The 14,639-nt window shown below is 45.4% G+C and overlaps 1 protein-coding gene across 1 annotated transcript in view; it reads left to right on the top strand.

Moving 5' to 3' along the window:
* PPEF2 (protein phosphatase with EF-hand domain 2) overlaps positions 1 to 14,639 on the top strand; it is a 28,713-nt gene that overhangs the window by 8,260 nt on the left and 5,814 nt on the right. Inside the window, 11 exon segments of the mRNA XM_057309564.1 lie at positions 356 to 394; positions 1,617 to 1,791; positions 2,419 to 2,458; positions 2,541 to 2,690; positions 6,818 to 6,875; positions 6,878 to 6,982; positions 6,985 to 7,146; positions 7,149 to 7,195; positions 9,604 to 9,789; positions 11,333 to 11,475; positions 13,455 to 13,528. Coding sequence (XP_057165547.1) covers positions 356 to 394; positions 1,617 to 1,791; positions 2,419 to 2,458; positions 2,541 to 2,690; positions 6,818 to 6,875; positions 6,878 to 6,982; positions 6,985 to 7,146; positions 7,149 to 7,195; positions 9,604 to 9,789; positions 11,333 to 11,475; positions 13,455 to 13,528 — 1,179 coding nt within the window.

Genomic DNA, 14,639 nt, shown 5'->3' with positions numbered 1-14,639 from the left:
TCTTGAAAAATCTCCTAACACGGGCCCGTAAGTGGACAGAAGCTTCCTTCTCTGGGTGGGGCAGAATCTCTCCAGTTCTCATTGGAGTTGGCAACCCTGTACCATTGTGTCTTATCTTTGCTTTTTTTTTTAATTATTTATGATAATCATGTAGAAAACAAATATTGTGTTTTCTGTTTTCAGTATTAACTATCCCTGCAGCAAGGGAAATTAATATTTATCCCTATCTTACATATAGAAAAATGAGTTACCATCACTTTGTCAGATTTTTCTGGGTATTTCCCTTTTTATAGTAAAAATGAGACACAGTGATAAGGACCAATAGAAACTGATATCCTTTTTCTATCTTTATTAGGAGACTTACATGGCCAGCTGGATGACTTACTATTTATATAAGGTATGAATGTATAAGATCCTGTCTTGCTCTGAGGCTTATTCTAGAAGTTCAAATACAGTATCTATTAAACAAATGCTTAACTATTGCTTGGATTTTTAAAATATTATTTTAAATTATTAAAAATACATAGCAAATACATAATATAAAAGATAGCACTGTATTATATTTTAGTATATTTTTGTAAACTGTTTAAAATATTTGAGGTTAATAAAGAGAAGGAATCATTATTTAGTGATTGATTTCCTTTTTTCCAAATAAAGAAAATTTTGGGGGGCACGTGGGTGGCTCAGTCAGTTAAGCATCTGCCTTCGGCTCAGGTCATGATCCCAGGGTCCTGGGGTCAAGCCTTGAGTTGGGCTCCCTGCTCAGTGGGGAGTCTGCTTCTTCCTCTGCCTCTCCCCCCCCCAGCTTGTGCTCTCTCTCTCTCTCTCTCTCGATCACTGTCTCTCAAATAAATAAATAAAATCTTTAAAAAAAAGTAAATTGTTGATTATCAAATCACCTGAAAGCTATTTTCCTATCCATTTTTAGTTATAAAATGTAGAACATGTAACAACATATATGAATGTCCTGTTAATGTAATGTTACTTTATATATGCTGTGCTTCCCAAAGCATTTTCCCACTCACTGTCTTGTTTAATCCTGAGGAATCTGACAGCTATTGTTGTCATTACTAAAGGTATTGTGGCCAGGGGCGCCTGGGTGGCTCAGTAGGTTGAGCGTCTGACTCCTGATTTTGGCTCAGGTCATGATCTCTAGATCGTGGGATCAAGCCCCAAGTTGGGCTCTGCACTCAGTGGGAAGTCTGCTTGAGATTCTCTCTCTCCCTCTCCTTTTGCCCCTCCCCCTGCTCACTCTTGTGTGCTTTCTCTCTCTCTCAAATAAATGAATAAATCTTGAAAAAAAAAAGATATTGTGGCCAGAATTTAACACTGGCCTTTGGATCACAAGTCAGGCGTCCTTTACACATACCACACGGCAAGACTCTGGCTTTGTTTAAAGCACTTATTTTGATGAGTATGTCATAACCTCAGCCTGGCTTGAAAGGAGATATAAGACCAATAAAAAAATACTTCCATCTTTTGTTGACAACTCATGTTTGGAGGAGAGGCCGAAAGTACAGAATTGGTGTTGGATCTGACATTAACTGTCAAATACACACTGGCTCCACCTGATCTCCCATTCCCTTCCTTTGTCGCCGCTTCTCGGACTTGTCTTGTTGGGAAGAATGGCCTCCCGTCCCCAGAGAGGGCCTGCGTCTTCAATGGTGACTTCGTGGATTGAGGCAAGGATTCAGTAGAGATCCTGATGGTTCTTTTCGCCTTCATGCTGGTTTACCCAAAAGAGTTCCATCTTAACCGAGGAAACCATGAGGACCATATGGTGAACTTACGGTAACAAACTAAACACGCTTGAGTATTTGATGTTTACTTGTGATTGTAAAAAGTTATTTTGTCAGAGCTTCTGATTTGTTAGGTGCCTTTTAAAAGTAGTTTTCTGGGATGCCTGGGTGGCTCCGTCGGTTAAGTGGCTGCCTTCAGTTCAGGTCATGATTGAGTCCCGCATTGGGCTCCTTGCTCAGCGGGGAGCCTGCTTCTCCCTCTGCCTGCTGCTCCCCCCACTTGCGCTCTCTCTCTCCATCAAATAAATAAATAAAATCTTTAAAAAAATAAAAGTGGTTTTCCAATTTTATAAAGGAATACACAATATCTGACATTTAAAATATTTCTTTAAAACTTAACACATTATCCTACTCCTAATAAAACCGTTAAATTTTTTTCACTTACTATACTCTTTAGAAAAGGTAAGAAATACAGATAAGCAAAAGGAAGAAAATCAAAATATCCCATAATTTCTTGAACTGAGATAATGCTGTAATTGTAAACATTTTGGCAATTATTCTTCAGTCTCTTTTCTATATATTTAAGTATATGTATATAGAACATGAATTTTTATAAAAATTCAATTATATCATAACTGTTGTCACTAAATTTAATATCTATTTTTGCTTCTAAATCTAGATATGGCTTTACCAAGGAGGTGATGCATAAATATAGGTATGTTACCTTTAAAAGCAAATGTTCTCTTAGTTCAGATGAGTGTATCATTTGAAACTTTATATCTTCTTAATATCATTTTCCAGACACATGGCAAGAAAATACTAAAAACACTGCAAGATGTTTTCTGTTGGCTTCCCCTGGCCACTCTGGTTGATGAGAAAGTCCTGATTCTTCACGGTGGAGTGTCAGACATGACCGACCTGGAGCTTTTGGCTAAACTAGACAGGCACAAGGTACCGACTAAGGCAATCGTGCATATTTCACCATCATTTAACCCAGTTAATAATAACAACCCCGTTGATAATAATTTAACCCAGTTTCACTGGCAGCATAAAATCAACGTCATCTTACATGCTGACTCCAGGTGACTAATAAGGGCTGTTAAGAGAAGCCATTAAACTATTAAAAGGAGGAAGATTAAGAATCCACGTCTGGGTGCAAGGAGCAATGTGATCCATCAGTGATGTATAGACATGACGCTATAGACATGATAGTGGGGAGTGGCCACGAGAGCATCTATTCGCCATCCCCGATCTAGACAATTCTAATAAATACCCCTCAAGCACTGTACCTGAGGAGACTTTATTTCTCAATAACTCAATTAAACTCAACAAATGTGTATTGAGTGGCTACTTCATGCAGGGAGGATGCTATTGGCAGATAGAAAGATGAAGACCAATTTCGAATTAAACTCAACGACTGTGTTTAAAGTGCTTAGTATGTGCAGGGAAAGTGGCAGGGGAGACGCAGAGGTAACCAGAGATGGTGCCCCCCTAAGGGGATTTACAAGAACCGGCAGGAGGAGGGAGTGAGAGGCAGAATGCATTAAACTCCAATATCCACACGTCTCTCTTTTCTTTTGCACTTTGGAAGTAAACATTTAGAAAACAAAGATTCTATTCTCTTTTAGTCACAGACTCTTATACTTGAACGGTGTCTTCTGGCTTCTGTACTCCAGCTGCACCCTCTGAAATACAGGAGACCTACTGCAACATCCTTGACAACATAAGTCTGAGCAGGTCCAAAGACAGAGAACTCATTACTGCACAAGCCAGTGTGCTTCAGGCAACTCTAATTAGTCTAAGTCTGTGTTATATGAGACATAAATGAAAGAGCCAGGCTTCGAATCAGGCAGACCTGGGTTTGAACCTTGGAACCTGCAGTTCTTTGCTGGTACGGCAGCCTCGTTTTACTAGGTTATCCAAGAACCAACCCTTCTTTTGTCTTGTTACTCTGCTGTCCTTAGGGTGTTTTTCCCATGCCCGCATCTGTAGAGGCCAAGATGGCTGTGTTCCAAGCAATAGGATAGAGGAAGGAAGGGGGGGAAGAACATTCCTGCCCTTTAAAGACACAGGGAGAAGTTGTCCACATCTCTTCTGCTCTCATCCCATTGTTGAGAAAATAGTTCTGTGACCTCACCTTGCTGGAAGGAGGCTGGAAATGCAGTCTTCCTTCTGGTTGGCCACATGCCTAGCACAAAAGTTGGGGTTTCCATTCCTATGACAAAGAAGGGGGAAATAGATTTTGGGCACTGGTAGTCTGCCACGCAGACACTGAAATAGGGAAACATGTTCTTTTTTCCTTGAGTAGGCGTGGTGAGTGGTTACGCCATGGCCCATAGGTTGGAGAGAAATGGATAAAATTCTGTTTCTGCCACCTATAGAATATTACCTTGAAAAAGTTATTTATTATAACTTCGGTTTCTGAATCTATACAAGAGGAATATGAATGCCTATATCCTAGCTGTTGTGAGGATTAAATGAAAATGTGTGTGCACATGCTTACTAAATTTTTACTCAACAAGTGGAAATGGTATTAACTACATTTGGCTGAAGTGACAGAAAACTTCAAATGACAATGGCTTAATGATTATCTCTTCCTTCTGTAAATGAACACTGGAAGCAAGCAGTCCAGGGCTGGTAGAGTTAACACCCCAAAGTCACCAGGGACCCAGTTTCCTGCTCTCTTGTTGCTCCCCTATGCTGCATGGCTACCTGAGCTCCAGCCATCATGACCATGTTCCAGCAGCATAAATTAGAGAGTAGAAGAAAGGCAGGCTTCTTCCCTTTAAGGACATTCAGGTGTACACAAAATTTTTGTTAATATTTCTGTTCAGAATTTTGTCATATGTTAGCATTTAGCTGAAAGGCAGATTGGAAAGTGTATTCTTCAATCCAGGTAGTATCTGTAAGAATCTGGGTTTCTGTTTCTAAGGAAGAAGAGTAGACAGGTGTTGGGTAGCCACACTCTGCCTTGGTCTGTCCCTGTTGCTCCCCAGATTTCCATGCACACCCTGCTTCCCACACACAGCCGTGCTCATCCCCTCCCCAGGGATTCCACACTCAGGTCTCATCCAGTAATTGCATCCAGTCCAAGGTTTCTGGATTCAAGTCCTATCTATCAAGGTCTGGCTATGGCCCCTTTGTGGTCTGGTGACTGAAAGACCAGATACGTTTCCCTGCCCCCGCAAACTCAGTGTTGGGAGGGGAAAAGGATAACTCCTTAGCAGAGGAAGAGGGGGTGCCTGCAACATTTTCAACAGCTTCCTCCAAAAATCCTCACTAGAAATCTCCTCTCTGCTTCTCCATTATCTCAACCCTTTCATATTCTTAATGGAGGAGGAGCGGCCCAAGGGACCTAAAACTAGCTCTTAGTATTTCTTTTGTCAATTCTGCATGATGTCTGGCACCTCGTTTTTTTTTAATTCAAATATTCTGTTCTACTGTGTCTATGACTGGAGGTAGAGACAGCAAGTCGCGATAAAGCAGATGATCTCATGGGAAGAATCACATTTAATGGATATAGGAGAAGTAGGGACTTTGGGAAAGAATGCTAAAGAACAGTTTATTTTCTGTAGCTTAGCAAAAAGCTAACTTCCCAATAGTTGGTTTGCCAGGCTCTGGGGAGGGGTGATGTAGCTGTTTGTACCGAGTCCAGGGATCCCTTGGGAGGGAAACACAAAAGTAGGAGCCCCAGAGTCAGAGATCTGGATTCAGTCCTGGTAACGTTCTAGTAACTGCGCCTCACGTTCCTCACCTGTGCTATAAATGAGGATGCTATCTCACAGGGGTGCGAGGGCTAATCAATGAGGTCATGTTAAGTGCCCAGCATAGCACCTATTTGAAAGCGTTCAATACATATTAATGCTGTTATTCTCCTTAAAAATCAGTTAGGGATGCCTCTTGAGAGCAGATAATAACATCCTTAAAATAAAGTTACCCGAGGATGGAAAAGTTACCAGTTGTTCTGGTCCGGCCCTCACTCTGAGTGGCAACAAGGAGAGAAGGAGGGGGTTACGACTCCATTCGCGTTTGGTGGCCTTTCACTCTCTATGCCCAGAGCTAAGCTGCCTAGGAAGTCATCAGTGCTTGTCCAAAGTTAGAGAACACCTCTGTTCTGTTCTATTCAATCTGGAGTCCTCCTGAAACATCATCCAAGTTCTGCTGACCCTCTGAGTGTCCTGTGTCCTTGTCCTAAGCCAGTCCGTACCAGGACATGGCTTCCGTGGATCACAGTCCTTCCATCGATTTGCAGAAACCGATTCTTCTCATTCTTTGATTATGCGCTTGCAGAGAGTTCCCGTTGTGAGCCAGACCTCTGTCCTTGATATCCTTACAGTGTTGTGTCCCTCATTGTGTCCTCAGCTCATGTGACCATGCCAGGAATGGTTGCTGGAGCCACAGCTCTGCTCTGTGGCCTGACCCCTCTCTTTCCCATGATCAGAATCCCAGCTTGCGGCTCCCTCGTCAGCCTAGTCCCAGTACCATGATGCCTGTGAGTCAGGGACCATACTCGGTGTCTTTGGCAAAAAGAGTTTCTTTCCAGTTAGGTCCAGGCTGAAAAGAGGTGCCCCCTCCCTTCCTCAACAGGTAAGATAGCACTTCCTGGAAGATGCCATGAAGTGCTGACTCTCCCTCAGCAAAGTACCAAGTGGTTCCTAACCCAACATTTTTCAGCCGAAAGCTGCATTTCTTCTACTTTGTTTTAGCACCTTCCTGAGACGTGCCCTTTCCCATCCTTGTCTAAAATTCACTAGGTTCCTAGAGAAAACAGTGGCCTCACTTAGTATTTCTCGAATTACCTGTGGCGGAAGACCAGGTTTTATAAATTTCCAGTTTGTCACAGATCAAAACTTTTGTAAAATTCAGTACATATGAAGTACTAGAAAAATGCAATACAAACAAAAAAATTAAGTCCAGGGATCACGCGCTTGAATATCACTGCAGTACGCACCTGCCCTGGGCCAGGACGAGCGCGTGTCTGCGGCCCCCGCGCGCGAGGGGGGCTCACCTGGAGGGGCTACTCAGGAAACCGCCTCCGGTTTCATCGCAGCATCTGTATCTTCTCTGGACGTTTTTAGATCGTTTCCACCCTGAGGCGCAAAACGAGAAAGGAGAACGGGAAACAGGCGATGAAGAAGGCCACCGGCCGAGCGGCGCAGGGCGACCCACGCCCTGGTTTCTGCCCCAGAGCCGCTCTCTCCCCGCTTCCCCCCTCCGCCTGGGCGCCTCCGGGGCGCCCCGGGCCGGCGCTCCTCCAGCATCCCCTGCAGCGGCCCGGCCGACGCCAAGGAGCCGGCCCGGCGGGCGCGGCGCTCCGTGGACCTGGAGCTGGACAGGTGCCGGCGGCAGGCAGGCCTCCCCGTGAGCCCGGCGCAGGGGGAGCCCCTGCTCGGCACGCCAGAAGCCGACTCGAAGCCGAGGAGCCGCCCGAGCCCACTCAGGAGGAGTGGGAGCAGGTGGGTGGCGGCCGGGGGCGGCTCCCTGGAGTGCGGCTGTCTTCGGGAGGGGCTTTTAAAAAACGGAACGGATCTCTTCCCTCCCTGTAAATTCAGGGTATTTTTTCCCACCTCCCTGTCCCTCTCCGCCTGGGGTTAGAACATCCCAGAAGGATATTAGTATTTGCCTAATAACTCACATATTTTAGAGTGCCGTAGAAGACGGGAGGCTGTGGCAGGTGGGCCCTATTGCCTGAGTAAACGTGACTTAGTGCCCTAGCCTCATTGGGGTAGGAAGGTGAGCCAGGACTTACTAGATGCTATTCCGTGATGTTTTGTTTTTACTGTGTCAGAAGGACGGCTACTGTAGGTCAGTGGCTTCCGTGGACCTCTGTTATCAGGCTACTGAAGGCTTTTCCAGAATCTCTGAAGTGTGCCATAGAGCCGCCCCTCACTGCAAGGGGACTGGGAAAGCAAGCGTTCAGCGAGGCCCATTGCCACCCCAAACACCTCACCAGAGTTCTGTTAGCGGGAAGGAAGAAGGAGAATGAACACAGAGTAGGCACTCGCAGTGTTCCCTACGTAGGACTCTGGCAGCCGCAGGGAGGGCCCATTTCATGGGGGCAAGGCTGTGGCAGGGGGACTTGTAGTCCGTGTGGGGCGTCCACGTCGTGAGCTGGTGCCCCCCCCCCCCCCCCCCCCCCCCCCCCCGTTAGTAGCACTGTGGGAACTTGCTGGTGTTCAACCACTTCTGACCTATAACCCTGGCCGTTTTTTATGGTTCATCCAATAAAGAAAAGGAGAGAATTCAGAATTAGGTAAGAGCTCAAATTAGCAGACTTGGCGGATGGATTGGATGGACGGTGGTGAGAAAAAGGAGTGGCGCTGACTCCGAGGCTGGAAGCCTCAGAGCGAGAGATGGTGAGTTTACGTTATACTCCCTGAGCTATCGATCCTGGGCTTCAGCATCAATGTAGAATGGAAATTTTAAAATCAAGTCTCTCCTTTCGCAGAAACGTGACTCAATAATAATGTTCCAATATTTACAAATGCATTTTTCCCCTCAAAAGTACATTTAGAAAGTATTGGGTGTCAACAACCAAAATACGCCCCATTATTTCATGTAAGTTACAGATGATTGGTCCTCAGTGTTTTCCTGAGTAGTAACAAAAGGGTAGAACCTGAATTGCTGAAAAAGTTGCTCAGCTCTTCTGCAAATTCTTTTAAAAAGGCTGAAATTGGGGCGCCTGGGTGGCACAGCGGTTAGGTGTCTGCCTTCGGCTCAGGGCGTGATCCCGGCGTTATGGGATCGAACCCCACATCAGGCTCCTCTGCTATGAGCCTGCTTCTTCCTCTCCCACTCCCCCTGCTTGTGTTCCCTCTCTCGCTGGCTGTCTCTATCTCTGTCAAATAAATAAATAAAATCTTAAAAAAAAAAAAGAAGGCTGAAATTACTTGAAGAACTGAAACATCTGGTTGTACTTTCCCAGGACCACAGCTGGGGCCTTGTGAATGCTGCAGGAGAGGTCATGTTGCCAGTCCCACGACTTCTGCCTTCTCTTTGCAGCAAATGTCCAGGAGCCCAGAGCACTGGGGCTAACAGAAGACTTCTCCCAGAGCAGCTCCCTTTTTATCTGGTTTACATGTTGGGCTTTCATATAAGATTTTTTTATTATTATTATGTTCAGTTAGCCAACATACAGTACATCATTAGTTTCTGATGTAGTGTTCAGCGATTCATTAATTGCGTATAACACCCAGTGCTCATCACCACACGTGCCCACCTCAATACCCATCACCGGGTTACCCCGTCCCACCCGCCCCCTCTGTAACCCTCAGTTTGTTTCCTGGAGTCCAGGGTCTCTCATGGTTTGTATCCCTGTCCGATTTCTTCCCATTCAGTTTTCCCTCCCTTTCCCTGTGGTCACAGAAGATTTATTTCCAAGAAAGTGGGTACACACTTGTCAAATAATATACGCATACATCCGCTCCTTCTGTGAGAAATAAAAAATTCTGGAACCTCAAGGGTTCAAAATAAAAGCATAGGTTGGGGCGCCTGGGTGGCTCAGTTGGTCAAGCGTCTGCCTTCGGCTCAGGTCATGATCCCGGGGTCCTGGGATCGAGTCCCAAGTCGGGCTCCCTGCTCAGCAGGGAAGCCTGCTTCTCCCTCTACCTCTGCTGCTCCCCCTGCTTGTTCTCTCTCTCTCTCTGACAAATAAATAAATAAAATCTTTAAAAATATATATGAGCGTATGTCAAATATCGATCCTGTGGAAAATTATTCACTTATTTTTATCCAATATTTGTATCGCCTTCTTCCTCTCCTCCTCCGCCTTTTTACTCCTCCTCCTTCTCTTCCTCTGTTCATAGGAATGACTCTGAATCTCTGCCTAGAGTCTAGGAACGAAACCATCTCTTGGTCTCTGCAGGTGGTCGATATCCTGTGGAGTGATCCCATGGCCCAGGAGGGCTGCAAGGCCAACACCGTTCGAGCAGGAGGCTGTTACTTTGGACCTAATGTGACAGAACAGTTGCTACAGAAATACAACCTGCAGTTCCTGATCCGCTCCCACGAGTGCAAACCTGAGGGCTACGAGTTCTGCCACAGCCGCAAGGTGGGTGCCCGGTCCACGGTGGCGCGGGAGTGGTCCGCACCGCCCCCCCCAGCATGGGCGAGCTCGGGGGCTCAGCTGCTCCCCATCAGCCACGCCTCGAGTTTGTTCTCCACTCGCTCAAGGCAACTAGGTCCTTTACAGTCACTGATCCTTGCCTTTTGCAGCCTCTTGATTGATTGATTGATGTATTTTAATGGCTAATGCTTTCAAAGTATGTTATTTTATTTTTAAAGATTTTGTTCTTATTTATTTGAGAGAGAGAGAGCACACGAGCAGGGGGAGCAGCAGAGGGAGAAGCAGGTTCCCCCTGAGCAGGGAGCCTGATGTGGGGCTTGATCCCCGGACTCTGGGAATCACGACCTGAGCCGAAGGCAGATGCTTAACTGACTGAGCCACTCAGGCGTCCCTCACAGCCTTTTAAATCTCAAAATTTGATTGCTGCCACCACTCAGCGGTCCCCTGAGAGGAGAAAGGAGGGGCAGATATTGTCCCATCTCATGGACGGAAATATGGCCTGGTGTCTTCACAGCCACATCTCCGTTCCTGAAGTCACATGGCTCGCTGACCGGTACTTCAGATAACACGACGGGGTGACGGGATTTCTGCATCGCGCCCCAGCAGAGATTCAGGATTGTCTGTCTTCTCAGGAGTGTATTTAATGTCGTGACTCATCTTTGCACATCTTAATCCTACCATGCTTGCCTAGCCCAGGGCCACTAGGACGAGAGTATTGCCAGGACACCTAACTCTGCAGGAGAATAACAGGTTTCCATGTGGGGGAAAAAAGCGAGATCAACTCATCTAAGAAATGTTTGGTTAATACAAGTTTGTCTACTGCAGGACTTCTGAGAACATTTGGTTTCCTATATTCCTTGTAAATCTCCAAGAAGAGATGCAGTGTCTACCATTCCCCAATGCACCAACATCGAAACTTCTCTCACAGGGCATCTTAGGAGACACAGTACTCTGTGGGAAACTCTGTGGTGAGGCCTCCCTCCAGCTTTCATCCCGGGGGTGTGCCGATCGTAATGGCTTCCCAATTTATCACATCCAGCTTCCCTCTAAGTTAAACCAAATGAAGTGTTTTGTCTGACTCCTGCTGTTGTACTTGAGGTAAAAAGGTGAAGAAATCATGTTGTGGGGCACCAGGGTGGCTCAGTCGGTTGAGCGTCTGCCTTCGGCTCAGGTCATGATCCTGGAGTCCCAGGATCGAGCCCCATGTCGGACTCCCCACTCAGTGGGGAGTCTGCTTCTCCCTCTGCCCCTCCCCGCTTGTGTTCTCTCTTGTGTGCTCGCTCTCTCTTTCTCTCAAATAAATAAATAGAATCTTGGAAAAAAGATATCATGTTATGGATGTCCTATCAGAATTCAAATTGTTATTACTCGAATCACAACTCCTGCCTTACTAGCATTGATGACTTTAAAAATGTAAAAAGATCCATGGTTGAGGTCAAGGAGGGGGAGTTGGCTTGGGCCCTATCAGACTGAGGGTGAAGCGTTCTTCAGTGAACCTGAATGCCTTTCTCACTCTGTTTTGATCTAGGTGTTAACCATCTTTTCTGCCTCCAGTCACTGTGAAGTTGGCAGTAGCAGAGGGGCCTCCGTCAAGCCGGGGCCGGCCCTGACCCCATACATCGTGCAGTATCAAGCTGACAAGGCGACCCACATGCTGACTATGAGGCTAAGGCAAGACTTTGTAATGACTGTTTTTCAGAAACACAGAATTATGGTGTTTGTAGAAACTCTGAAATGTCAAGCGTCATTACATTTATCCCAATTCTAAGTGAGAATTCAAAATGTATAGGGTACCTGGGTGGCTCAGTCAGTTAAGCGTCTGATTCTTTTTTTTTTTTTTTTAAGATTTTATTTATTTATTTGACAGAGATAGAGACAGCCAGCGAGAGAGGGAACACAAGCAGGGGGAGTGGGAGAGGAAGAAGCAGGCTCATAGCGGAGGAGCCTGATGTGGGGCTCGATCCCATAACTGCCGGGATCACGCCCTGAGCCGAAGGCAGACACTTAACGACTGCGTCACCCAGGCGCCCCAAGCGTCTGATTCTTGATCTCAGCTTAGGTCTTGCTGTCAGAGTTGTGAGTTCAAGCCCCACACTGGGCTCCACGCTGGGTGGGAACCTACTTAAGACAACAATGACGACAACAACATTTAGCTATGTCAGCAATAGCAGGGGCCTCTTCCTTCTCCTCCATACACTTTGCGATCTGTACCACCCATCATCAACGGAAGCAACGAATCTGCTTCCTGCGGAAGTTATTCTCCGTGGGTGCATAGTGGGTAAAGTCCGTATACCAGGCTGCTGAGTCTTTCAGGGTCACTCCTGTCTTCTCTCATCCTTAAAGGGTCTGTGTTACCCCATAAGCCACAGCCAAAGGTTCTTTGTTTTCTAGGGTTTTGACAGATGGGTTTCAGTCTGCATATTTGTTGACAGTGCCTTTTTCTTCCTGGGAAGGAAGCTATAATATTACCTACATGGCTTCTGTTGAGATGATTCTGAGTTCTAACCTTAGCTGAGAGCTTACCACCCACCAAGGGCTATTATAAAGAATTTACATGTATTGTCACACAATGAACCTATGAAATACATACGAAGTTCAGTTTTATAGAGGAGATCATTAAGGAACACAGGCTAAGTCAGCTGGCCCGTGGTCCCACAGCTAATACACGGTGAAGGCAAGCCGTGTCCCAGGCAGTCTTATTTCAGAAATCACACACTTAACCGGCACGTGCTACTGCCTCCCACCAAGAAGATGGTCCCAGAGGACATCAGCTGCTCGCAGATGCGGCTTCAGTGCTGCTGAACAAGCGTCTTTAATTATCAGATGAACTAATTAGAAATCAAAACAAAGTTAACATAAACCCAGTGGAAAGAGAACAAATTAATATCTAGCCTCTGCCTTGTGTGAGTGCTATAAAAGTGCCTTATTTTAAATCACTCTTGAGTTATTAAATATCGAGAGTTCTTAAACACTCAAGTTATTTAAAAATCAAGGCCAGCATCACTCAAGAAGTTTTATGTGAGAATTTAAACTCATTAAGTGATAGTCAGACCTACCATGCAGAGGCATCAACCAGGGGAGCTTTACCAAAACTCAGCCACCCTGGCCTCACCGCAGCCCCACCACAGCAGGATCTCCGGGGCTGGGCCCCAGGCAGCTGGAACGCCCGATTCCATAGGATTTAGGTGTTGTCACTACAAAAGAAGTTACTGTAGGGAATCCTATAGGGAATATGTTTTAATAACGTAATTACAGAGCTCTTTGCAAGTAAACATCACCTAATTTACCCAGAAATCACTTGCCCAACGACTTCAACTCCCTGGAGCAGAAGTAAGGGGGAAAGGTCTCTGACCATCCATAATTGATGGCCTAGTGTCCATAAAGTCAAGATCATATGTTTTTCTTAGAAGAGGCCTCATTCAGCACCCATTTACTTTTGGTTCATATCCACACCTCACAATAATAGTTTAGCCTGCCTAGAGTTGCCCTGTCAAGCTTGATTGCTGGTCCTACCCCGTACTAGCTATGTGACCTTGGATTACTTTGTAATGGGCATAATAATCGGACCTACCTCAGTGGGTGTTGGAAGACTGAGATAATCCCCGCAGAGCTGCGTTTAGTTAGTGTTCACTATTTGCTGCTTGATGTAGAAAGAGAGCCTTGTATAGACAGCTCCTGAGAGCATCACCGTACTATCCCTGCATGATAATGGTGGATGACGACAGTATAACAGAAGATAGTTTAAATGCTTTGCCAAACCAACGGTTTGTAAACTTTTGCGGGGGGAGAGGGAGTCCCATACTTCTTTTTTTTAAGATTTCTTTTTTTATTTGAGAGAGAACGTGCGCAAGCAGGGGCGGGGCAGAAGGAGAGGAAGAGAATCTCCAGCAGACTCCCCGTTGAGTGCAGATCCTGATGTGGGACTTGATCCCACAACCCTGAGATCATGACCTGAGCCAAAACCAAGGGTCAGACACTTAACCGACTGAGCCACCCAGGTGCCCCAGGGAGTCCCATACTTCTTTTAAACTTTGATGAAACAATGAACTCCCTCCAGAAAAAGCAAATACATTCATATACCCATAAAATTAGGGATGAGGTTTAGGTCTACGGAGCCCACTTAAGGACTATTATGCCACCTTAAACTAAAGGAAGGTTTTCATCAAACATGACTGAAACTCTGTGTGTGTGTGTGTGTGTGTGTGTGTGCGCGCGCGCGCATGCACGTGTGTAACTCTTAGCGCTTGAAAAGATAGGTTATCTGGTCATGATTTATAGAATGGCTGGTTCCTCAATGAGGCAGGACGAAGTATGTATTTACCTTTATCTCTTTTTATCTTTTATTCATTCAACTACACATATTTGAACACTTACTTTGGGCCTAGTGCTGTGCCCAGCATTACACTTTTAATCCAGTAAGAATGAGAAAACTAAATTAGTCTTATTTTGTTATTCACAAATCTTGTCTTGTGCCTATTTAACATAATAATAAATTATTAGGAAAGCATATGAGTATGATGACAGATATCATTTACTAAGTGCTTTGAATGTGCTGGGCTTTCTTCTAAGTACTTTATATGAGTTTACTTTTTTAATCTTCACAATAATCCTATAAGGTAAATACCATTTTTCTTTTTTCTTTCTTTTTTTTTTTTTTTTGTAGGTACCATTTTTATCCCTCTTTTGCAGATGGGAAAATTGAGGTGCAGTACAGTAGGATAACTTTACCATAAAAGTGGCCTTTTCCCAGAACTTCTCTGTAACCACTGTCCTGCACTTGGAAGGAGAGTGGCAGGGCCTGTTTGTGCCCAGCAGGGAGAAGTGGGGGAAATAAG

Source organism: Ursus arctos, unplaced genomic scaffold (genome assembly GCF_023065955.2).
Source record: "Ursus arctos isolate Adak ecotype North America unplaced genomic scaffold, UrsArc2.0 scaffold_9, whole genome shotgun sequence".
Lineage (NCBI taxonomy): Eukaryota > Metazoa > Chordata > Mammalia > Carnivora > Ursidae > Ursus > Ursus arctos.
Note: the sequence above shows the minus strand (reverse complement) of the source record. Positions and strands in the feature narration are given on the sequence as shown.